Source organism: Protopterus annectens, chromosome 1.part0 (assembly GCF_019279795.1).
Source record: "Protopterus annectens isolate FY-2018-M chromosome 1.part0, PAN1.0, whole genome shotgun sequence".
NCBI lineage: Eukaryota > Metazoa > Chordata > Ceratodontiformes > Protopteridae > Protopterus > Protopterus annectens.
Window position 1 is genome coordinate 1,892,755,319 of NC_056725.1, and position 27,077 is coordinate 1,892,782,395.

The 27,077-nt window shown below is 36.7% G+C and overlaps 1 protein-coding gene across 1 annotated transcript in view; it reads right to left on the reverse strand.

Moving 5' to 3' along the window:
* The window catches only part of SPEF2 (sperm flagellar 2), a 2,540,087-nt gene that overhangs the window by 2,200,101 nt on the left and 312,909 nt on the right, over positions 1 to 27,077 (reverse strand). The window contains exon 4 of the mRNA XM_044069998.1: positions 11,783 to 11,970. Within this exon, the coding sequence (XP_043925933.1) occupies positions 11,783 to 11,970 (188 nt within the window). The remainder of the gene's footprint in view (positions 1 to 11,782; positions 11,971 to 27,077) is intronic.

Genomic DNA, 27,077 nt, shown 5'->3' on the forward strand with positions numbered 1-27,077 from the left:
TTGGACTGGGTTTCTACAAATAATAAGAATTGTCCTACACTAAGCAATGAATTGATTTCTAAAATATTAAAACTTTAGGAAATAAAACCTCTACGGGTCCAGATTTTATTCTGATGATGATGATGATTCATGGCTTTAGAAGAACTTTTTTTGCCAGTGTTGCATAAGTCCTTTAATACTTTGCTATGTAATAGTATAGTACCCCCATCTGGAAAAAAAAAAATGATTTCACCTAATTATAAAAAGATGGACAAAAGGACATGCAGAATTACAGACCCATAAGTCTTACATCTATTTTATGTAAGTACATTCTGAAAGAGTTCTGCAAAATCTACTTTTTGACTCAATGAATCATAACAGATGTACTGACATATCAATATGGGTTTTGTTCGGGATAGATCAACACTCACAAATTTAATAGAGTTCTATGGTCAAGTAACATGTGCTCTTGAGTATTCATTAATACTCAGTGTTATTATAATTATAATCCCTTTTTAATCAACAGGATTATTCTTTCATTGTCTGATCATTCCCTATGTGTAGCAGTCAAAGGCTGCCACTCCATTTTTCTCCCTGTATTGCCTAGAGTACCACTGAGCTGTGTGCTTGGCCCTTATTTTTTTAATTTAGTACTTTCATCTAATCCTAAAAATAATCAGTGTTGGCAAGCTAAAGCTAAGTTTGGATTTATAATTGATAAGGATGGGACCTTAACATCTATATCTGAATTTTTGAGACAATTTTCTTCTATATAATGCAGGACTGAAATTCAGCCCTGACAAGTGTAAAATAGTGTATTCTGGCAATCTTGGAATAACACCAAATTTAGTTTTTAAGTAATATACTTTTATCTAAACTGAAACTAATTGCTATACAAATCTGGGCATATACATATTGTCTGATGGTTTTCCTTTTATGTCATGGAACTATTATAAAAATGTGAATTATTATTAATGGGATATTTTATTTATTTACTTATTTAACATTTGTTAACCGGGAAAGTCCAACTTGGAATGAGACAATTTTCAGTGGTGGCCTGGGGAGAAATGCTCCAGATGCATGTCTTTGTAACATGGGAGGAAACCGGAGCACCCGGAGGAAACTCACACAAATGCAGGGAGGACATGCAGACTCCGCACAGAAGGCACCCCAGCTGAGAATCAAACCAAATAACCTCTTGCTGTGAGGCAACAATGCTACCACTGCGCCGTCCAATATATAAATATATATATCTAGATCCTTATTTATACAAGATGGAGAAAGACTGGCCAATTTATATAAGATGTATTCTGACCTCTTTTAGAATATAACAGAATTTTTTTGCCAATATAATAGGCACCAATTAGTGGTACTGGAGTCTGTTCAATGAAAATTTTCTAAACATATGTCCTCAGTTCATCGTTTATTCTATTCTGATAGATGCAAAATCAAAATTTATTTATACTTCATTACAGGCTTACAAGATGAAAAGCTATAACTGCATATAATTGTTTTAGGGATGACTTGTTACATCTTATATATAATATCAACCTCTCTATCAACATGAGAAGACACCAATATCAATTTTAATACTTTTTATAGTAAAACACAATTAAGATGGAATGATATAACTCAGATGATTTCTAGAATTTGAAATCATATACCAACTGATATTAGACTGTCACCTAATATTGACTGTTTAAAAAAGCAAATTTGTCATTGGATGGGAGATAATCTGTTTGCAATTATTTTAATGAGACTGTGTTCTTTAAGGCCTAAGGGCCCAAACACTGAAATAAATCTCTGTATACCTAGGAGAACAGAAAAAGACCAGCATCACTGAAATCAGTGAGCAAATGGGAGACTATAAAGCATTAATGACATTTTTGAAATATGGCTTTGCAAAAAAAAGTGGCTGAAAAACACTGGATTTTTGTTTACTTTGTTAAATCTGTGGACAGACTGTAAAGAATATACCTCACTTTATAGTATAATGTTTAAATGTTTAAATGGATAATACAATGGGAAAAAAAGCTGCAATTATAACAAATGTTATTCTTATTAGTATTTGTATAAAATATTTCATGATATAAACTGCATGTTATATATAATAAAGCAGTTTTGTGTAGTGTGAAGTCAATCATGTTTTAAATGTTGCGGAGTTTTTTCAGTGACTATAATAAGTGTTAAAGATGCTAAAGTAAACAAGTAATTTTTAGTTGTAAGAAATACAATCTTTACAGTATATAAGAGAAGAAGGGGATGACAAAAGCAAGTTTAATATTAATATGCTGTGATCCTAGGCTGCTGGGGTGGAGGATGGGTGTATAACTGCAATGAATATTAACATATTTTCTCTTATTTTTACAATGGTGAATGCCTACATGAATGCCTTTGGCTTAAGCTATAAACAAGTGTTTTTAAGCAAGCAAAGATTAAAAAGATAATAGTTTTGTTCTATTAGCAAATGTTCATTGGAAGTTAAGAAGTCTGCAGCTGAAGGTAGCTGTACATTCTTTTCTGATAGAAATTTACAAATATTTATTGCTGAGTCCTTTTCCATGGAGACAAGCTGTCTGTAGAGTTCTGAACATTCTTTGTTGAGGGAAATACAAAATGTAAAGGTACAATGGCAAGCAATTCATTCAAAAATACAATTTGAAATTATGGGAAGTGCATAAAAGATGGAAGCATCCCTAGCAGCCTTAATAATTTACTGCACTTAACAGAATAGTGTACAGCTTAGTTTTATTTAAAGAAATCCAGTGTATTTTTTCAGAGGGGTAAAATTAATGTTTTCTAAAAGCATACATGCTGTTTTTCACATCTGGAAGAGGAATGCAGATAAAAAGAATAGACAGCAATTAGTGTAAGTGGGAAGACAGGTTGTAGCATGCACTTTAACATGGGTAACTTTAATTTTAGGTTGGGTAATACTCGTGCATACAACTGTCAATTTGGGGCAGTTGTTCCTATCTAGAGGGTTAAACTTCATTGTTTGAGGATGTACATAGTTTTGTGTGTTTGGTCTAAGTTAAAATGGGATAGAAGTATTTTGAAAATGTATTTAATTTTTGTTTGAGGTTATTCATTAAAACAAAAAGACTTAAAAAATTTTCATAGGTTTAAATGGAGATGAGAAAAAATAACTGCATAAAAGATCAGCTTGCCGGATATTAACGTGTACCTGTGACACCAAAGTTGGAAATACACATTCAAAAAAAACTGTCATGTATGATAGGTGAGAACAAAAAATATTTATCATAATGGCTAGCTATCCATATTATCTTGGAATGCAAATGGCCTTAGAGCCATAGACAAAAAGGAAAGAGTAATTAATTATATTAAGAAATGCAGAATGCAAATAGCAATGCTGAAGACAAATTTGGAAAGAAATGAGAATGTGAATTTGACAAAGAAAGGATTTCAGGATGAATATTCAGCAGAATAGCAGGGACAAAGGAAAATGTGAATAATTCTATAACTGCTAGAGGGCCTCCTCTAAGAGAAGAGGAAAAAAGACAATTGTAGATTTGTGGTAGTAAGGGGCTATTGTTTTAGACATTGACCACTAGATGGTAGCAAAGGATTTATAATGACTTTCTTGGTTCATTCATTCCTTTTTTATTGAGAGAGATGTATTTATTTATTTATTGATATATCTGAGTAATATGATTCAATATTTATCACTTTTGTTAGATATTCTATGATGTTTCCATTATTTTTTAAGATTTTTATAGGAATTTATGCAAGTAAATCAAGATAAGTAGATAAATCAGAACCTAGTAGAAATGGATTGTATAACTGGAGGACATTCTTTTGTATTATAACATTTTTAAATTAGGGACATTTATAAATATTCAATTATGGCATAATTGAGCTTTTTATGGAAAATTATATTTAAATGGATTGTTGAAGAGTATATTGGTCAGAAGTCTCAATGTTCAGGAAGAAAAACACAGTGACTATGTTAAGCGTTTTATGTATATGTTTGTATTATTTTATCTTTTTGTGGTCAATTAAAGTTTTTCCAGTTAAGCTGGTGGTATTCTTTGTTTCATGCACCTCAGCAGTGCCTGTTTTTCAGGATTTGATATAGCTGGTGCAGCTTGCACTACAAAAACTGGTTTCCATTACTTCGGAATTACTTAGAGTGGCTGACAAAGGTCAAAGTACTGCAGAATAAGGGACTTTCATAGAACAAGAAGATGAGCAAATGCAGATTGCTAAAGAGAAAATAAGGGAGTATCTGGATAATATGCATGATTTTAGTAAGATTGCTGTTAAGCAACTATGTTTTGATAACAACTCCAGTGCACAAAAACTTTTAGTATGACACTTCAGGTAGCAGAAAGTAAAAAGGGTTGTTGCCAAGCTTAGGTAGCCTAAACAAGAAAAATAACCCTAGATCTTGTAGACATTTTAGAGATGTTTTAGAAATTTTATAAAAATGTGTATAAAGCAGAAAAATGTGGAAAGCAAGAAAGAGCACAAATGGAAATATTTACGGAAGCCTTTATTCTGCCAAGCTTAGCGTTACATGAGGCTCAACAGTTAACAGTTAAGATAAGATGGGAAGAAATAAAAACACTGGTGTATAATCAATCAGGAAAATCTCCAGGAACAAAAGGCATTCCTGTGGACGTTTGGAAGTTAGGGGGGAAGAAAGTGATAAAGATCTGGAAGATTTCATTTAATAGTATTTTGAAATGAGAAGCACCAACATTTTGGCAGAAAGCAGTGGTGGCATCATTACTTACACATAGTGCAGACCCATCAAACTCAACTAAGTACACACCCATTTTAATTTCACACCATGATTATAAAGTGTTTATATCTATACTAGCTAAAACAATTTCTCAAGTGTTGCCAAAACTGATAGATATGGATCAATGTGGTTTTATGGTAGTGAGACAAACATTTGACAACATTAATAGAAAAATGATGATCCAGAGGGAAGCAGAATGTGAGAAAATACTACTGTTGTTGGTGGGTCATGATGCAGAGAAAACATTTGACAAACTAAGCTGGGATTTTATGAGTACAGCAATGGAACCATTTGCATTCTTTGATGCAACAATAAGGTTAATTAGGAGGATCAGAGGCAGGAATTAAAGTAGGAGGGCTCTTTTTTTGGTAAGTTGTGTCTGAACACAGGAGCCACACAGGAATATCCTCTTTCTTCTTTGTTATTTGCTTTACAATTAGAGCCAATGGCAAAGAAAATAAGGGACTCAAATGCAAGGATATAAATGGCATGATAATCAAGAAAGTAGGCGTTATTTGCAGATTATATTATTTTGTACCTAACAAATCAAGAAAAGGATATCTCAGTGTAATGGAACATTCTGAGACAGTTTTATGTCTTTTTAGGATATAAAATTAACAAAGACAATACAAAGGCTATGGCCATAAATTGTGTACTCACACACAAATTGGTTCATAAATATCCATATTTATGGGGACACAATAAAATGAATTGCTTAGTAGTATAGATTAAAAAGGCTTGCGTTATTGCAGCTAAGACTGTGTGGAAAGAGACTAAACAACTAAAGAAAGGATAATACAAAAACTGAGAAACTGGAAGTTCTTGTTTAAGGATAAGAATAATAAGATACAAGCAGTGAAAATGTTTTAGTCCCTTCAATTATATATACTGGTCAGGCATATTTTTATCAACTAAAGAAGTTGTGAACAGTAACATTGCACTGTGCTTGTTCACAAGAATGTATATACACATTTTTTTCTGTGTAATTAGTCTGAACTACTCTGTTGGTGATACATTTCTATATTTTTTGTTTGTGAAATGTTTTGTATTTCACCTGAGCTGTGCCTGAAATTGTTCAATATTGATCAGCGCACTACCCTGGTGAACAAATATAAATAAATAAATGAATGAATAAAATAAATAAATGAATAAATAAGACTTGAAGAAATGTATCTGAGAGGGGAAGAGGGCAAGAGTTAGTGGGGTAAGTTGATCTTTCCAATAGAACAAGGTGGTTTAGGATTACCTGATTTGAAGGGATATTTTACAATTGCACAATTAAGGTTCATATAAATAACACAAGCAGAAGGTTATAATTGAAAATGGAAAGGGATAATGATGAGGCAGACAGGAAATTCAAGAAGTAAAAAGACAGTAGGATTTGGGATGTAGATTTTTAAGAAGAACAATAGCAGCCATACACACTATTATATTAATAAAGTAGCAGAAAGTATGTTAAGAACTAAGCCAATACATGAATGGAGAAATGAGATTTTGCAATATGGATGACTGCAAGCAGAGGTTCAGAAAATAGGCAAGAGGGGGTTGAACTTTTCTGCAGAAAACTGGCAAATGAACCAAGGTATTGGGAACAAATAATTAGAGAGGGGAAAGGTAATAGAGTGGGATGAGGCCAAAGCCAGAGACTGCCTTCCCTATGTGGGACTGACATCGGAGTGTAGGCAAAGAGAAAGTGATGGGGGAATCTTATGTGAAATACCTGGTCTGGCATTTTTTTAATCGACTCTAGGACAAAATCTACTGCTAAAAAAGGGATAACTAATAAGCAAATAAAATATTTTGTGATATCTATAAGAATCAGCCAGTGGAGGTTAGAGACTGGGAAGAGTGACTGGAAAAGCAGTTTGCAGGAGAACAATGGGAAGGATTTCATTCAGACTGATTTCAAATCTCTGGCTAAGACACCAAACTCTGAGCAGCTCTGGTAAACTGAGCATAAACTCCAGCAAACATTGTGTTTAAATATCAGCTAAGTAAAACAGTTTTCAAACAATCCAACCAATAGCAAAGCCCAGGACTGAGCTTTGTTCCAACAATCCCCTTGACTACAGTCTATAGCCATAAATGTGCAGCAAACATACAGATATGGGAAAAATCATATCCCTTTGAGTAATAACTGGGATGCAACTATTGCCATGCATTTGGTGAACAGCAAGGGATAGACTACAGGGATAAATAAGCCTTAAGCTGATAATGACTGGACCATAACTGAAAGTATAGAAACCTTCTTGACTTATTTATGATCCTGTGGAAACAGGCATCCTAAAGATCTATAAAGCACATCCACTCATTTGACTTGAAGAATGGCAAACATTTCTGATACCTTGACCATTCTGAATGTATTGGCTTGGGCTGCTGAGATCTAAAATTTAGATATGATCGTTCACACCCATTTTTCTTATTTGATGGCCATTCATGCAGCAGGGTTAGAGAGATAAAGACTCCCACACTGCCTCCAGAGATGGACAGTTAGGCAAGCCTTCAGGGGTAGTGACACTGTCTCCCAGAAAAAGGGCTTACTTTATCCCTGATTCTGCAGACCCCTTCAACCCTGTGGCCAGCATCCACTAAAGGGATTACCTCTGCTGTGTATGCTACTATTGAAGGATGAATCAAAGGGATGATGCTGGGATTTATTGAACCAAAGAGATTTGGGACCCTTCTAATTCCTGCTGAAGGACAGGCTATCAGTGGGTTTTCAAATGTGACACACATAGCAGACAACATCTTCCCAACCTGTTCACACCTCATCAACAACTTCTTCACCATATGACCTAAAAGCATACAGCCAAAGGATGCTTTGGTAAAGGACATCTTACAGTTCTCTACAAAGTTGCACAAATGGAGTCATGCATGACACCTGAGGGTTATGCCAATGCCTGCCACCCTAGCTAACCCATCAGTTGCATTGTGATACAGATTTCTGCAGAGTTTAGTAATATCAAGCATGGTGTGTATGGTGGTCTGCAAACATTTAATAAAGCCCTATGTGACAGGCTGACCCAAAGTATCCATAGCTTGTTTGGCTAGGTTGCTTTGGAAGTGATTTATATTCATCAAGTAGATTAATGCTCTCAGGGTAAATGTCACAGAGTTGAGGAGTGCTTTCCCATTCTGTCAATGGTCCTGAGTTCTTTATTTGAGGACAGACAGCTGTTGACTCATCTGCGAGTTCCTTTCTTGTGGCTACTGTGACAATCATCAAATCCACCAGTGGACCTTTTGATGAAAACTGCGTATCTTTAGGTAGACATAAAATCTTATTGAGCTTGCAGGGGATGGCTTTGTCTGAGCCAGGTTCGTGCCAAATCCTCCTGGCAACTAAGTCTGCAAGACAATCCACAGGAGGAGCCACCCAAGACGTAGAGGGTGCAGAACTGTATGCTTTGAAGAGAACTTCCTCATCCTGACAAGGTGGTTGCGATGGCCAAGAGCCCTTCTATTTCATCAATTCTATGGCTTTGTCAAAAGTGATGTCTTCAGAAGGGAACTAGAGGAAGCCCTTTGTCTCATCCAAGTCAGTGTCAGACATAACAGACTTCAACAGAGAGTCAATGTGTTTCCTTTTATAGTCTCTTCCTAGGGATCACCAGTTGTTGTGACTGGTCAGTGTCCCCAGAAGTTTCAATATGCACTTGCTGCAATTCTCCAAGGGATGCATCTCTCCTCTGTCCCTGGGTAAAGTGATTAAGGGACTGAAGAGCTGATAGAATGGCACCACAAGGTGGAGCTGGTATTTATGGAATTCTTGTAGATAGCCTCGTGGGGGCTATCATCCTTTCCACTGCCTTGAAGGCGGATCTGCAATCCATCAGCATCAAGGGCACATGTCTCAGAAATGGATTCTCCCCTACCAATGAAGAGGTAGGTGGTGCTGAGCAAGGAATCTCTAATGTTGTGGATCTGGAAGACCTTGAGACAGAGATTGCAACCAACTGCTTGGATACTGAAATCTCTGACACTGAGAACAGCACCATCCTTGAAGACAACTTGTTTAGAACCAAAGTCTTGATGTTGAGTTCCCAGGTCCAAGATACATTCAGTGTCAAAGATGTCTAAGAGATGTGATAGTACAAATTCTGAGGTAGCCATATGTATCAGTGCTGATCTGACAGGATCCAATTGGTCGGTCTACTCCAAAGCTGCCAATGCAGAAACTGGCACTGAGGAAGAATTAAAAGTGGTGAGGAGGGCCCAACCCAATCCAATCTGGAAACAGAGGGGCATCGGATTATACACAGCTCTGTTTGTGTCTCCAGAAGGTCCTCATCATCATTTCTCACTCTGCATGTGAAGTACTTCTGAAGGAGCACACTAATCTTAAAGAAGTTGTGGGAGGAAGTCTCAATGTCACAAAAGGAAATGACTCCCATTCAGCAGCGTATCTGCTGCCTCATTTGGAGGTGGATTTGTTCCTAACTACTATGGTCTCCAACACTGGAGACTTTCACTTAGGAGTTGAAATGGGAGATGAGATGATTCCCTTAAGGGAATAAGATCTTCCTGAGTCATCAAATCACGTTTTTTTCATGTCCTGTTCTTTTTCCTTCTCTTTTCTTTTCTCCATCTTTTCAGAGGCATGTTGGTAAAAGCAGACCTTTAAAAATTAACTTAGTTTTCCTGTCTCCCAGCAACCTAGTTCTAAGACCCTTACATATAGTGCAGACAATTCTTAAATGCTCTGGTCCTTAGCAAGCTACACATAACTCATATGCATCTTGCAGTAATATTTTATGACCACATTTGCTGCACTTCTTGAAAGTCTTATGCATTTTAAGAATTAAAACAGCAATTAGAAGAACTTGGAAGATATAATTATTTCAAGTGATACTACAAAACCTACTTTTTTAATGAATAGAGGTGCCCAAGTGTTGCAAGTAAGCTGAGGCACAAGAGGAAAGTAAGGAACTAGCTACAGAGACAGAGAGATAACCAACAGTACAACAGAAAACTGTGTAAACTAGAGCAAGAATCTAGAAAATCTAAAGCGTAACCAACAGGGGAGTACTTATCTGTAAACGACAGATCGATCTATTTTCAATAGCAACAAACAAGATTTGAATGGAGAGATTCTCAGTGGGTTATGGGAATATTTTGAATGAACTTGAAGCACTGATGCACTAGCTAATGGCCCGGTCAGAAATGACAACAGACTCAGCACCCAACACTCAGATTGAATGAATGGATGAACTAGAATATACTGCTTAATGCCTACTAAACAGAAGTTTGATATAATATCTCTATGATCTACTTAAAGGATTCCACTGGCTCCCAGTACAAATCAGAGCTTCTTTCATTCTGGGTACCTTCATATTTAAAATCCTTATACTCAATTATTGTCCTCCTATTAGTTAAGGTTCCAACTTATCCACTTGGAAACCCCCAGGAAGAATGACTGATTTTCATTAGGCCAAGATCAGTTACAAGTGAAAGATCTTTTTTATAAAAATTGGCACAGCTACCTGGAATTACTTCTCAAGAGAACTAAGATCTCAAAATTCTCTACTGCAATTCCAGGCCAAACTGAAATAGCACATTAAAAAAATGTATATTCATGGCAAGCTAGTAAGGGCAAAGATCCAGCAAGCAGTTTCTCAATTCATCCACATTAACTACAGAGCAGAAGAATGCAAACACTTGTAAACAATGTAAATAATCATCTGTAACACGAATTATAAATGTTGCCGTACATAACATGAATACTGTACTGTCCTGTTGTAAATAGCTTTTGTACTGAATCTTAACATTATTGCCACTGCTTTAAATGCATGCAAAACAAGTATAAACAGTACTAGTTTTAGACATAGCAATCATGAAAACTTCTATTCAATACTGCTTTTCTACTACTCAGAATCACTTTGATGAATGTTTGTTATTTTGTCATACTTGTTTTGTTAATTTTTGTTTTTGTTTGCTGCTCCTCTGACCAGCCCACCTGCCAGGTTATCAACTGGCAATAAATAAGTTAATAAGTAAGTAAGTAAACAAACAAACAAACAAACAAATGAATAAATAAATCAGTGTTGCAGGAACTGCAGTGCAGACTGTAAGTCAGTTCTCTGTATTTGCTTTGGCTCTTTTTTATTTTTTTTAACTGTACATAATCAATTACAATGGCTACTAGTTTAAAATTCAAACAGTAAATTAAGTAAAGAACATGTAATTTAAATGATAATACATACTAATTAAAAATTAGTTTATGAAGTAATTAAGAATTTCAAACCCGCTAATCTGATAAAACAGATCTAAAATGGCAGTGTACATGAATTGCTTTGTTTCAGCTCAGTCACTGTTTTGTTACATCCCAAATGCAAGATATCAGATTTCCTATATTATTAGCATATTAGCATTGCTTCAGGAACTGCAGTGCAGACTGTAAGTCATTTCTCTGTATTTGCTATGGTTCTTTTTTTTTTTTTAAACTGTACACAATTAATTACAAAGGCTACTAGCTTAAAATTCAAACAGTAAATTAAATAAAGAACATGTAATTTAAATAATAATACATACTAATTAAAATTTAGTTTATGAAGTAATTAAGGAATTCAAACCACTAATCTGATAAAACAGATGTAAAATGGCAGTGTACATGAACTGCTTTGTTTCAGTCCAATCACTGTTTTGTTACATCCCAAATGCGAGATATCAGGTTTCTTATATTATTATTAGCATGTTCTATAGGAAAGAATAAACAACAATGGACATGATTATGTATCGTACCTCTGAAATGTACAGATTTCTGCAGAATGTCCAGATTTGTGTCTCATATTTTTGGTCTGTTCTTCATAAAATTTGTGGTTTTCTGGCAAACCATTAGGAACTGAAGTCAGTAAATAGCGATAGACGTTTGAGTTTCAGACTTAATATCTTTCACAAAATGTGTGCTAGCAAAATAAAGACATTATTTGAGCAACTTTCTAAGTTTATAAGTGCAGTATTTAAAATCTGTTCCTATTTTTGGGCATCTGTCCCCCATTAATTTTGTATGTTATGCATAACACTGAATATACTTACTTGTGTGTCAACTCCCGATATTCTGCACTTTTAGTTGCCAGATCTGTTATCTGATCTAGAATCTCCTGGCAGATTCTGTAGTGTTTTCTATATTTTGCTTCTGCATGCTCAGCAGCTATCTTGTCATGAAGTTCTATCTGTTTGCGAATTTCATCTTCATTGTCTAATCGTGCCTGTTTTGCAAGAGCCTAGTATAAAAAAAAGAAAATTGGTATGTGCTATTGTGTATTAATCCATCTCAAAAAACCTAGCTGTAGTACAGCAAACTAAAAGAAAAACACTGAATTATACATCTTACTATCAAAATATAAAGAAGCTGGCTCTGTAATTACCAAGTTTGTATAATGGCCAATATTCATTATCAGCCTGTGAGCGCAAGCAGTCTTACACATTCTTTGCAAGACTGTTCCAATTCATAAGACACCCTCATTGCCTATAAGAGCCACACTGCACTTTTAAGTAGTAATGTTCTTAGCACACACGCAAATGCAGTAGTCTGTGGTTGGGGTCAAAAGAAATGACATTCCTGGTGCTAAGCATTGGTGGCTCACTGTGGTAGAATTCTCACTTGTCACACAGGAGGCCAGGGTTCGATTCCCAGCCAATGCAGTGTGGCATTTTTTAGGTTTGGCAGGGGCTGGTATAATGGTTAAGGTATTCACCTCACAAACACAGGGTACAGGATTTGATTCTCACCTTTGAGGGAAACTGTCTAGGCTTAAAATAGCACACAAGGCTGCTAGCCTAATATGAACCTATAAACAATAAACTGAAAATGCCATCTTAGACAACTTGTGTAGTATGGGATTCACAGACAACCATAAAATGCAAGTGCTTGACAGGACAGGGATCCATATGTGTCAGTGTGCATTCCAAACTTACTGTGAAGACATATGCATTTTGATGGTGGGAATCTGTGTAGGATGAATTTGAACTACTTCACCCTTCACATTCTAAAAATATAAACACGTTGTGATGTTTGTGAAAGTGAGTGTATGCAGGTGCTTGTATGTGTGTCACGTGTGCTTGTGTGTGTGAGTGTGTGAGTGTGTGTGTGTGTGTGTGTGTGTGTGTGTGTGTGTGTGTGTGTGTGTGTGTGTTTGCGCGTGTATATGTGCATATATCTTTGGGGATGTCACTGCTTGTATGTGGACTGCAGGCACTCAGTTTAGCAGTAGTTTCAGATGCTGAGCGGAGTGATTCGTAGTCATGCAAATTTCCAGGAAATGTTTTGGGAAAGCAGGTTACTAGGAATCACTAAATGTCACAGCAACACAACTAAATGTATCATTACAGGGCAAGTTGTGCTGGTATACAATTTTCTATGAATACTGACATATATATATATATCTGCAGAGAACAAGTGATTTGCAGCTCATTACCTTAACCACTGCGGTATACTGCTAATACATAAAAGAATTGTGGCTAAATAGTAAGGTGTGAATATTCTATAATCCGCTGAGAATACTGAACCTCTCACTGAATAATTTGTGACTGAAGTCATGAAATCAGACCAATCTGTACCAGGCAGCTTCTATATGGTTTAGGCACATTGCTAAGATTTTCGACCATAAACTAACATTTACTTTTTTGTAAATCTAAAAATTCATTCATTTATTCTCAGATTACCTGCTTAATCAAGTGCAGGTCTGTGAGGATGCAAAAGCCTATCCTGTGTCTCAGTAGATGCAAAGCATAAAAACTCATCTGAACAGGATGACAACCCATCAAAGGATGCACATGTACATACACACACACACACACACACACACACACACACACACTCTCTCACACACTTATTCACTAACTCACTGAATATTTATATATTTTTGGGATTTCAGGACTAGTAAACTTTATATTTTTGTTTGGGTAAGAATATTCTGAAGTTGTCTATAATCTGACTGTTGATTTCTCTCCAACAGGTTAGCCAATCAGCAATCAAAGTGCTGACTGCTGATTTCCCTCCAAGGGGTTAGCCAATCAGCAGTCAAAGTGTAGGTGTGGGAGGGAGCTAGAGGTTTTTGAGGAGTGGTTAGTTGTTGTATCCAGGGTAGGATACAACCCAAATAGCCAAAGGCTACCTGCAGCAGTAAGAATAACAAGCATCCACTGTTGCCATGGCCAGATGGGAGTCACCACAATGATCTTTGCAGAGATCTTTTGAATCGTCAGAATGACTCTGGATATCAATGGAAAGGGTGGAAGATGGATAGCTCACAAAACAAAGTCTGAAGCATTTGTTGTTGCAGACTGTAGAGGAGCTGCAAGGGAAAAGAGGAGATCTGGATTCAGTTAAAAACTGTTTTTTTTTTCATCAAAGTGGTTCCTTTTTTACAAATCTCAAAACTTGAATTTGTAATATCAGGGCATGTTGAAGTTAGGATCATACAGATTTTACGTACGACTGAATCTTTCTCATGTGGAGTCTGGCTAGAAGAATCATGAGAATCATAGTTGCCATGAATCCTACTATCCTGAGAAATTCCCTTGCTGAAGTCTTCAAATCAGTGGAAAAAATGAATAGATATATGTATAGATCTACCTTTTCCTGTGGATGGAAAGCTCTTTGAACTGAAATGAGTATCAATTCTGTGGGATGGAGTTAACTGTTTAGAATGTTCTCCTGGCAACCCAGTACATGAATGGGATCTCTTACCCAAATGAGAGATTCCTGACACTTTGAAAAAGAATTTGCAAAGGTAAGAAAATAGTCTAAATAAGAAAAATAAGAATACCCTGCAGTCTGTAATAGACTATCACTGGACCTAGACATTTTCTGAACACATTTGGAACCCTGGATACCCTAAAGGTTTATACAGAGAAATGAAAGTGTAATCCAGATGCAGAAAACCATAACAAATGTTTGAAATTTGAAACTGTAAGAATATAATGATAAGTAGTCTTTAAATCCAGAGTTATCAGAAAACTGAAAGTGGGAATAAGCAATAACAGGTTGTGAAAGGATAGCATTTTGAACTTTGGGACTTTCACGAACTAACTGAAAAAGGAAAGGTCTTAAAACTGGTCTCCATAAGGCTTCTTTCTTTGTTACCAGAAACATTCTTGAATAAAAACCTTTCCCTATTAGAGAAGGAGGGACAGCTTCCATCAACTACTGAGCAGATGCTGAATGACAGGATAGAAAAAGGGAGTTTGATCTGGTGTATTAGGAGGAATTCCCTGAAAAGTAGAAAGGGACTCCCACTGCCCTCTATACCTGTGATGAATCACTCTCAGAACTCATTTGTCTGAGATTATCTATTGCCAAAGAAAGAAATGGAGAGACAGATCTGAGAAAGACTTAAAGGCTTGCCAGGGTGGAGAGAGGAGTGGACATTACAATTTGTAGACAATCATTCAGACTTGTTGTATTGTCATAATTTCGGGAAAGTTCCCCTTCTTTTTGGAGCCTCCTTGCCATTGATTTGTGAATGTCTGCTTGCCAGAAGTTTTCTAACTCTGCTTATTTAGTGTTTTATAAAAAAGATCTTAAGTTAGGGATTAATCTTTTACCAGACTTAGAGAAGGAAAGCTGAAACATCTGAGTCAACCCTTGAATCAGTTTCTCTCACTCATCACACTTTTCCAGACCTCAGTAGCAGATGGTTCACATATAAAAATAACCATGCACACTTTTTTCATAACAGACCCAGTAGCTGCTGCTGTGGAAGAGGCATCAGCTGAGTCATATGTACACTTAAAAATGTTTAGCTACTTAAGAAACAGAAGAAATTAAGAATATGTAGAGAAGATTTGCCATCAGAAACAGAAAAAGAGGCAATAATGTTTCTCATATTTTCAAAAGAACCAAGCAAACACTTTAACATGTGAGCTTAATAATTAAGTATCCCAAAAATAACAGTGACAGAAGAATACACTTTCCCCAAATCTATAAAAAAACTTCTCCATCCTTGTCAGGGGAAGCTGGATTACCATTTGGTAAATACTTAGCTGCAGAAGGATCTGTCAAAGAAATCATAGCAGAGTCAGATCCAAGATTAGAAAATAAGAATTTGTAAGACTGAGGAACTTTCCACACTCTTTCTGCCTTCTTATGAGCTGCCGGCTAGTTGTCTGACATGTTGCATATTGTAATTAAACCATCTTCCAAGGCTGAAAGAAAAGGAGTACGTTGAAAAAATTCTATTTGTAAGTCGTAATTTTGTGAGAAACTGGAATGTCATTATGTTCTCACAATTGGTTAATCCTAGGGATGATCTCAGAAAAACAAAGTTCTTCCAATGGACAGTCAGAAGAAATACTCTCCTCAGAATCAGAATCATTTTCCTGAGGAGAAGAAAAATGATAGTTATGTACTTTCCATAATGATCCAGGTTTTCTCATTTTCATCTGGATCTGACCTCAGCACCTTTTCCTAAAGCTGTGGATACGAGGCTCTGACTCATCCCCACTCATAATTCTCTCCTCTCCACTGAAGTACTATGATTCAGTTTGCTGGCATATCCCTAAATATTATATACATCCTATGACTGAAACACTTCTAGGTGTCAAGGTTAGGGAAGAAATACATATAGTAAGGTGAAAGAAAACTTTTATGGGTAGGGTCTCACATGAGGTTTGTCTGGTCACTAGAGGCTGTCAGAGACAATACTAGAAAGGGGAAGGAGGGAGGATATTGAACTGGATGAAAATGAGACAACACAAATCTAGCATTGTGGCAAGTGCATAACTTTCATATCCAGTGTTGTCTATTTTTGTCAGATTCAACCTTTGGGACAGATTCTGAATATGAAGAACACCCAGTTGGCATCAAGGAAGGAAATTCCTGAAAACAGCGCAACCAAAAGAACGTGATCTGAACTGCATATCCAATTTGTAATAAAATACAAAATTATGAACCATGTTCCTCCTGCACAAATGTCATCAATGGGAACTCTCTTCATGAAGGCTGTAGAAACAGCCACTGGTCTTGCAGATGGAGCTTTTGGTTTTACATGTAAGGGTAAGTCCAGTTTATTATAAACAAAGGAAATGTATTTTGACAGCCATTTAGAACGTGTGACTTTAGATACACTTTTACCCAATTTTCCTTTAGAAAATGATACAAATAGTTGATCTGAGTTCCTGATATCTTAGGTGCGATGCAAATAGAATCTGAGCTGTCCATGAACATCTAGCATGTGTATTATATATTCTCCTTTGTTTGTGAATCTAGGAAAAAAAGACTAGCAAGTCAACTGACCAATTCAGAATTGTTTCAGATGTCACCTTTGGCAGAAAAGAACTTGTTCTCAAAATCACTCTTGTCTTTATGAAAAAACAAATATGGCGATTTGCAAGATAGTGCTTGTAATTCAGAAACTTCTCTAGTAGACATAATTGCAACAAGAAAAACAGTCTTCCATGAAAGAAACTTAAAGTCAATTGAAGCTGCTGGTTCAAAGGGTGTTTGGGTCAAGGCTTAAAGCATAATAGTGATATCCCATAGGGGGAATGTGATTGTGACTGAAGTTCTGAGTAAGAAAGTGACTTTGAGGAAAGCTTTTGAGACTTTAAGAGAGGCTAGGGAAGCATCCTTGTGCCCTATGTGAAAATTTGATATGGCGGCCATCTGCACAGTAATAGTGAAGAAACGGGACCATTTGTGAAAAGCTCTGACAAAAAAAATCTCAGACTGACAGTAGGGGCACAGAGAAAAGCTCAAACTCTTTTGATGAGACCCCAATAGAAATTTTTCCTCTTGCTGTGATGTATCTTTTTGGTAGACTGTTTCTGGGAGGCAGAAATAATGTGGACAACTGAAGAAGATAGCCTGGCATCTCTGACTATTGTTAGAATTGGAGGAACCATGCAGTCAACTTCAGGGATTCTAGATCTGGTAGAGGCAATCTGGATTGGTGACTCCGAAAATTTGGATTCAAATCCAGCACCCATGGAGGGTGTATCAAATGAGGCCAATGGAAGGGAAACAAAACGTTCTAGAGCCAAAATGAAGCAATAAGGAACACTCCAGTCTTGCACATTCTGTCTTTCTGAATGAATTTTGTTAACAGTGGTAATACAGGATGGTGTAGAGGAGACCAGAGGACCAACTGTGAACTATTGCATCCCTCAGTGGCTGTCTTCTGTGGAAGGATCAAGGTACAGTAACTGCTGCACTTGTTGTTTAGTTATGAGGTGAACAGACTGAAACAAGTTTGTCCCCAGTGGCTGAAAATCTGTGTTGCCACTGTTCAATTGAGGGACCACTTATGGAGCGAACTTGCCTGCTAATACATTTGACATCTCCTGGATAAGCATTTCTATCAGAAAATGATGAGCTGACATCACCCATTGACACACCCTCATAGCCTCTCGGCAAAGTGAATATTATCGTGCTCCCCCTTGTTTATTGATACACCAGACTACAGTCATGTTGTCTGTCTGAACCTTCGGGAGGGTGTCCTGGAATGCTGCAATGCTAGGAGGAATACTCTCATCTCCAGGATATTGATGTGAAGGCTGGTCTCTATGGGTGACCAAGCATCTTAAACAGTCTTCTCCCCTAAATGCCCACCTCAGAAGGGAAGCATCCATAGTCACTGTGGCCCTGGGACTTGGCGTGCAAAAAGTTCTTTCTCCTGTTACTGATGAAGAGGTTATCCACCATTTGGTGTGATCTCTGCAAACCTGCATAAGACAAGTCATGATATGGATGGGGCGAAGACTTTGCAACCACTTAACTGAGAGGGTCCACTGTAGTACCATCATATGGTATCTTGCCAGGGGAATGAACGTAATGATAGAGGCCATCAAACCTAGCCAACAAAAATAAACCTTGCTTTAGGATGGGGCTACTGAATAACTTGTGAGGTCACTAGGCATAGGGATGTGTCTAGATATTTGGAAATTTGTAGTTGATATCTGATAAACTCTATGCACTGAGTGGATGACTGCTGATATTTGGAATGTTTGACTGCAATTCCCAGTTGTCTACAAGGTGGAACAACAGATTCCAGTGTTGAACCAGTATATTTCTGGAAGTAGCTATAAGCAGCCAATCGTCTAGATATGGTAACATCTGGATCCCTTGCAGTGGAAGATGAGCTGCTATTACTGCTATAGCTTTTGTGGACACCCGGGCTGGCTGTGGTGAGACTGAATGGCAGTGCTCTGAATTGAAAATGATTGGCTCCCAGCTGTTAAAAAAGAAATCTCTGGGATCACCTCTATTTTTATGTGATTGTAGGCATCTTCAAGATCTATACAGAACATCCAATCATCATTTCTCAGAACAGGCAGTATATTCTGCAAGTCATTTCATGGCAAAGAAGGAAACCTGAAACCCAGATTAAAATGGCAACAGTAATTGGTGAAATATGTGTCAAAAAAGTACAGTCTTCACTTTACAAACATCATGGCAAGCACTGTAAACACTTTTCCCTGCCCCTAAACATACTTTATAAAGCTTTTATCAACAAAAGTTAACTGCTAAAAAACAAAGTTTACAGAAAAAGTAATAAAAGAACCACAGTCTTTCAGGTGACAGAGAAGTCATGGGTCAGTCTGAAAACATAAATAAATTCCTAGCATAAAACAGTTTTAGGTTAAAAAATACTGTTTCAGCTATAAAATGAATTGTGAAAGTTTTTTTTTTCTTGAAGGAGACTTGTCTGTCCAGGAATGAAGAAACACTAGCTACCTGTAAATCCTAGAAAGCCACCATGGAGAGTGCTCTTTGGCAGCAGGGAAGCTCTGAAAGGCTTGACACCTGGACCACTGATTTTCTCCAGCTCTGCTCAAGCTGTCAACACTCTTGGCATGTGGAAGGTGCCCTTAAGCTTTGGAAGATGTCTGGCTGTTATATTCCAGGCCAGACATAACCTTTCTAGCTAAGCTACTGCAGCTGTAATAAAATGATGAATATTTTTGTTTATTAAGTCTAAGAATTTTTGGGCATATCATATAATGGAGGTATAGATGTCCCAGTGTATTGAAGGGTAGTTAAAGCCACCCAAAGTAATGCAGTTTTGTTAACAGAGATCATTCAGAACATTGAGAAATCTTAAATGGTCATCAGGGGGAGGAGGAAGGTGTTCTATAACAAGCTATTAGTTGGTACTTAACTGCACCCCAGAGTGATCTGTAGTTAAATGAGGGCAGCTTTTGAGTCCCTATAGATCTGCCTGGAGGTAATATTGTTCCTTGACAAATATGGAGAATGAGCTGTAACTGTAGTAGAGAGCTTGAGGTTATTTTGGTTGCAAATAAAGGTAATGCAGTCTCTTAGCCAATTTGACAAGGTGACCTTTGATACAGATTTGCCCAATCTGGGTCCTGAAAAAGACAGAATTAGTTGGTCTGACTTTCTAGAACATTTTGTTCTATCCAAGTAAAAACGTAATTGTCTGTCAACATCCAACAAGTATAAAGAGTACTCTCCTTTGTTTGTGAAATTTGCAAAAATAATAAAAACAATTCATATTGTTCTTTTAACCAAATAATACATTATTACAGGAACACTATAGTTTTGCAGCCCTTAGCTTTAAAACTGGGGCAAGTGATACTGCATCATTCAGACCTGGGACTCTGGTAGCTTCCAGTGATAGTTGCCAAAGTAGTTCTTTGTATTCGATGGACGTCTCCCATGGACCTCCTCTTATGTCTTTTGGAATTACTTCCAATACAAATAACCTAAATTTACCTTCTTGACAACTTATCGTGTGTCTATAAAGGGCATTTTTAGTACATTTTGTTCTAATTTCATAATTATGCTCGTATATTCTGTTTTTTAACTTTCTTTCTGATTTACCTATATAAAATGCTTCAAAATGATCACAAAGCCCTATGTAAACTATCCCGCTAGTGTCACAATTTGCATAGTCCCTACTACTGACTAGGATAGTATCCCTCATATGAATGTATGGACATTGGGAGCATTGTCCACATTTAAAGGTCCCTACTTTGCCCTCTTTGCACTTAGGACCATCGTTTTTACCTTCTAATATAGCCTTTAGACTTCTACCCCTTCTGTATGTATATCTTAAAGGATTATCAAAAATGCCTTCTAGGTCAGATATTTCTGCAAATCTGGTCCATTCTTCCTCTAACATTGTTCTTATTCTTACTGCATCTCCACTATAATCAATCACAAAATGTCCTTCTCCTTCATTGTTGGCTGTTTTAACCTTTTCCATACTTAGCCCTGCTCTATCCCCTAAAATGGGTTTGAATCTATTCTGCCTCCCTTCTCTGACCTCTTTTTCTATGATTTTTATAAAATCATTGGGGTACCCTCTTTCTATAAACATTTCCCTCAATGTTTTACATTCTTTATCAAAATCACACTCTCTGGATGTCATACGACTACTCCTAACATATTGTCCCTTGACAATTCCTTTTTTCTGGTGTAGGGGATGTGTGCTATTGTACGCTAAATATGAATTCGAGAAAGTTTCTTTCCGATAAATCTTTGAGCTGAAAGTACCTTTCCTTTTCATTATGGAAATGTCCAGCTAATCCAGTTTATGTTTGTTAATCTTGTATGTAAAATTTAAAAAATCAGTCGACTCTGATATATAATTTAAAAATTCAAGAAATATACTTTCAGAGCCTATCCATAAGAAACACATATCATCCATGTAAAGCTTGTACAATTTCCAACATTTTACATATTTGGAATTTATAATATATTTTTCCTCCCAAATTGAAAGAATAATGTTGGTGTACGTAGAAGCACATCTTGCCCCCATCGCTACTCCTTGTACTTGCTTAAAAACCTGAATTGTTTTTATTATTTTTGCAAGTACCACTGTTGGTTTGAATGATGCAGTGTCACTTGCCCTAGGTTTAAAGCTAAGGGCTGCAAAACTATAGTGCTTCTGTAATAATTTAATCTTTATTAAAAAGAACAAAATGAATTGCTTTTATTATTTTTGAAGTATGACTGTTTGAATTATTTGCTTAAGAAATACATGTATAGCACTTTAATTCTATCTTTGGACACACAATGGTGCTTTTGTCCATAGTTTTATGTGAGAACAGGTTGTTTTAACAGGTTTTAGTATGTATTAAATTAGAATACATTTATATTTTTGTATTTATATTTACATATATATGAAATAACAGAGGTTAGAGAAGTTTTGGTAGATATTTATGTATGTGTTTAAACTGTTTTAAAACATTTTTAAAAGGTTTATAGGGAAGAAAAAAAAGTTATGTACCTACCATAACATTCCATGTTAGTTTTCTTCATCTCGCCTTCCTTCTTGCTGGTTGGGTTCGGAGCTGATCCGCGGCTCCGACTCGACCATCTTCAATAGCTCGAGAGCTGTTTACTGGCTCGAGGCTACCCCTTATCCCATAATGCCTAGCAATAGCTACCCAGATCTCGTTTGAAATAGCTAACTCCAGACATAACAAGAGAATAAATCAGTCAAAATAATTAGTTCACTATACCTGCCATATTCTCTAAGTCAATAGAGGAAAACAAGAGAACACTCAGCCAGTGAAACAGGAACTCCTCTCGGTCCACTAGGACTGGGGGACGGAGGGTGGGGCACAAGAAGGAAGGTGAGATGAAGACAACTAACATGGAACGTTATGGTAGGTACATAACTTCTTTATGTTAAAGGAGAACCGCATGCACAGACTAAAAAAACATGTTTATTTCATCATGTTTAGATGTTTCCAATATTTTAACACCACTGTGGGACTCTTTACAAGTTTTTAAATATTTTTATATGTAATTTAAGAGTCTGGCCACATGGGGTCAAGCATCTTGCTGAAAGTTAAACATTTTTGTAAACCTCCATGTATCCCAGAATTCAGTGTTTGTCCTTAACACATTACATCACACAGCCTTTTTTGTTCAGAAACTTCTGTCACTTCATTCATTTTACATGCATACACAAGGGTTTTTCATTCTGTAAATTTCAACTAAAATATCCTGCTGTTAAATGCCTACTTAAAAAAACTAACTGAGACAAAGCCAAAGAACAGACTTGGAGTCTTTGTTTTACTGCTTCTTCTTTACAGAGATCCTAATTTGCACTCTTTTGTGATGCCTGAGCCATAGCTCATTAGATCATCTCCCCTCCCCCTTCACACTTCCCCTCCCAAGCTGTCAAAGTGCTAAAAGTAATTTGACCTGTTGTTGCTTTGATTGACACCTCACCACAGGGGACTTGACTCATCCAATGTTTCCTAGTTCTAGCCTTTTCTTTCTAACAGTGGGACACTTATTTATGCAGCACCATGGCTTCCTGTCATGAAACAGGGATGCATAGTTCAGAGTATTTGGAAACACGCTTGTCAAATAAAACTACCTACTTTCTCTGGGCTATCCTGTTTGCCTGAAATACACACAATATTTTAAGTGCTGTAAACAGAATAGTTAATTGACAAAAAATACTAATTTGACTTGCTTAAGGTTCAGGTATCATCTGCTTACTCAAATCACTGCTGACTCACTATACGAAGTCTTGTAAAGCCCATGTACACATTTTTGTTTATAGTTTACCATTATGCCAACAGTTACACATTTCAATAACAGGTTTGCTAGTGTGTATTTCTTGATTTTTTTACGTGAAAACAGTGGCCCACTGTGTGATCATACCGTGATGTAGATCCATGCTGAAAAGCAGTATGTGCAAACAGTAATACATGTAGTACAGCAACAACATGTTGCATGGAGGCTTTTGCAAGACAGTGGGCAGTGTCTAATTGCATTTTGATAAGTATACCTGCTTACACACCCTTTTTGTGTTTCTCCTTATAAAAAGCCACATCACTATTCATCATATATCAGAGATTTTTGTTCTCAGCTTTAACACAAATATATTACATATGCAAATGCATTTTATATATATATATATATATATATATATATATATATATATATATATATATATATATATATATATATATATATATATATATATATATATACACACACACACAAACAAATATATGTACACACATATATATACATACATATAAATATATATATATATATATACACACACACACGCACACACACACACACACACACACACATATATATTATATACACACACACACAGTATAGATTACATATTACAAGAACTATATCTACAAGGAAACTGTTGTGGCCCATGGTGAATGCCTTCATGTCACCTTGTAACATGAAAATATGTGCATTATCAGTACACAGACAACAGGTATCCCCAGGCAAGTAATATGCATCACTCCCTGGACTGACTAAGGAACTAAGGCAGTAGAAATGCATTCCTGAATTCCGATTTTCAGAACGATTTTAAGTCTACTGGTGAAATACACTCATATGAACAGTTTCCAAAACTACCAGTATTAAAACTTACATTAGCAGTGTAACAGCCCTCACATGCCCATACAGCTTCACCCAAACACAAGCCTCTATTCCCTAATGCATTTTGCTTTTAAGAGGTATTCAAATGCCTGTACAATTACTTTTCTTCTATTGTACAACTGGACATATAAACCCTGCAATTCATACTTGAAAGAAATTGTAGTTCCCTGTGGGAGGAAACTGGAGCACCCGGAGGAAACCCACACGACCACAGGGAGGACATGCAGACTCTGCACAGAAGGCACCCCAGCCGAGGATCGAACCGGAGAACCTCTTGCTGTGAGGCGGCAATGCTGACCACTGCACCACTGTGGCCACCCAAACTAGGGGCTATAATAAACAACCAAAATCCCAATGGAATAAACTTCACAAGAGTCTGGGGGTGGGAGGATGACATAATGGTTAAGGTGTTTACCTTAAAAACACAAGGTGCAGCGTTTGATTCTCACATGGGCTAACTGGCCAAGTTTCAAATCGTCCCAAAAGGGCAGTTAACCTAGTACTGATCTATGAACCTATTTTATTGTTTAATTTTTATAAAAATGTGTATTTAAACAGCATTTGTAGATGAATTTGTATTCCATGAAAGTGTTTTACACCCAGGTGCTAGAATAAATCTTTGCTTTTTATGTGTTTTTGGAAGACTCTTGTGAAGTTTATTCCATTCTGATTTTGTTAGTTTATTATTCGAAAGACTTTTTGTGGTTTTGGTATACATGGGCTATAAAAACTCTGGCTGACACGGACGTAGAAAGCAGTATATGAATAAAGAAAATCATTGTGTTGTGCTACTAGCAGTGCTAGCAAACTTGGCATAACAAGAACTAAGACATTTCCCTCACTCTCATGAAGACAGCCTTGTACCAATGCTGCACTCAAGTCTGTAACTAAACATTCATCTAAATAAGGAAATACTCAGAATTTTCACAACTAGATTGTTATAGCACTGACAAACATTGCAAGGATAGAGGAAGGCCAGAGAGAAATGTCATAATTTGAAGTGGTCAAAGCCATATTAGTTGGAATATGTAGATGCAATGTTTTATCATGCTTAAACTGCTGTAGAAAGTCTCCTGATGGTGACCTGAAACAGCTCTAGTGGATCCAGAATTTCACAAGCAGGTTGTTAACAGATACCACCTTAGATATACATATCACATCTATGATTTAGAGCAGGGGTGTCCAACCTTTTGGCTTGCCGTGGCCGCATTGAGCGAATAGAAAATGTCTTAGGGCCGCATATATAATGTATCATATAGTTAACTCTTTCGCTGCCACAGGAGACCAAAGTCGACCTCCTGGCTGTACTGTGGGTGCATTCCACCAATTAATAAATTTTTTTTTTTTTATTTATCATTTGTTGACCGGGAAAGTCCGACTATGTTCCACAGAGCCTGTTTTCAGTGGAGGCCCGTGGAGAAATGCTCCGGAAATAAATAAATGCCTAATATTTGCCCTAAAATTCTAATTCTCATTCTGATTTTAATTCTCTAATCTATCAGTTAGATCTTAGTTAATATATAGATTTTTTTTACTAATAAACATTCACTACAGCACTAGCGTTTCTCATTGGGAAAACCACTCCAGCAGTCCATCTACATACAATGTCAACATTAGCAGTCCTACAATACTATAATCCACAAAAATAAGCCAAACAATTTGCAATAAAGTAAAGAATTCACATTACTGACTTAATAAAACGATTCTGAATAAGCTACAAGAGGGTCTCACCCAAACAAATGACTGGTGTCAGAAACATGTCCTCAAGCTAAATGTTAAAAAAATGTACAATCATCCCTTTGAGGAGAGTGATGTCCCCACAAATTATCACATTAATAACAATGTTGTAAGCCGCAAATCAGTCGAGGTGCGTGGGCACCCAGGTTGATAGAAACCTGACTTTTGAACACCACATTGTCTCGGTTGTAAGGAAAGGTTTTTACATGGCCCACCTCAATTAGTAAGGGTATCTCATCCAGGGACAAGGAGGTCATAACATCCCTGTATTCTTGCTTTACAAGTGCAATTACTGAGCAGCACCTTTTGGCACGTGCCTCAGCAAAACCACATGCCAAAGAAAGAGTACAACCATTTCTAACAAAAAGTCAAAGGACTAAGTTCACTTAGTTATCCAAACAGACTAAAAGCTTCTTGCTTTCCTCTGTCTCTCACTGGCCCCTATAAATTTCATCATTGGCTTGCTTTCCAGGCTAAGAAAGATCCTGCCTTAAGAGACTCTCCACCTCAGAAATACTGGTTATATTTAAAAGACTCACCACAAAGACCACAGTCTTCACTACAACATAAACAAGCCACTTTGTATGGACAGGTTCTTGACACAAAAACTTTCAACTTCTGTAAAAAGCTCCTCTCATTATCAAACAATGTAGTTCAACAACACTACAACTGGATGGATAGCCATGAGTATAGTCCTTAAGTAAGCAGCATAGCCTTCATCAAACAGGAAGGAAAATCCACATACTAAACTTTCCAAGCTGGATGGCTAAGATCTAATATTGGTTACTCAAATCTACTTGTCTAAGAAGAGGGGCCTATTTAACTATGAATTCCTTTTGCAAAAATATATTCAGTAAACATATTAAATCTCTCCCTCTTACACACACACACACACACACACACACACACACACACACACACACACACACACACACACACACACAGAAAAGGAGCCCCTACTTGTAAAATAGGCAACCTCAGTAATCACATGACACAGTCTCACTGATTGAAACTTTCTGGAAGTCAAAATATCTGAAAAAAATACATAATAGAGATGGATTCATCCATGCAATTTCTCACCACCAAAAGGACCATCAATAAATCAACAAACAACTGCTCAGCAAAAATTAAATTAATAAATCTATAAACTCTCTAAGATCATACTATATACTGGAGTAAACATATAACTTCCCTCCAATCTAAAGTCATTTGACATTCAGACATTTTAATTTGTGCTGATGTTATTCACAG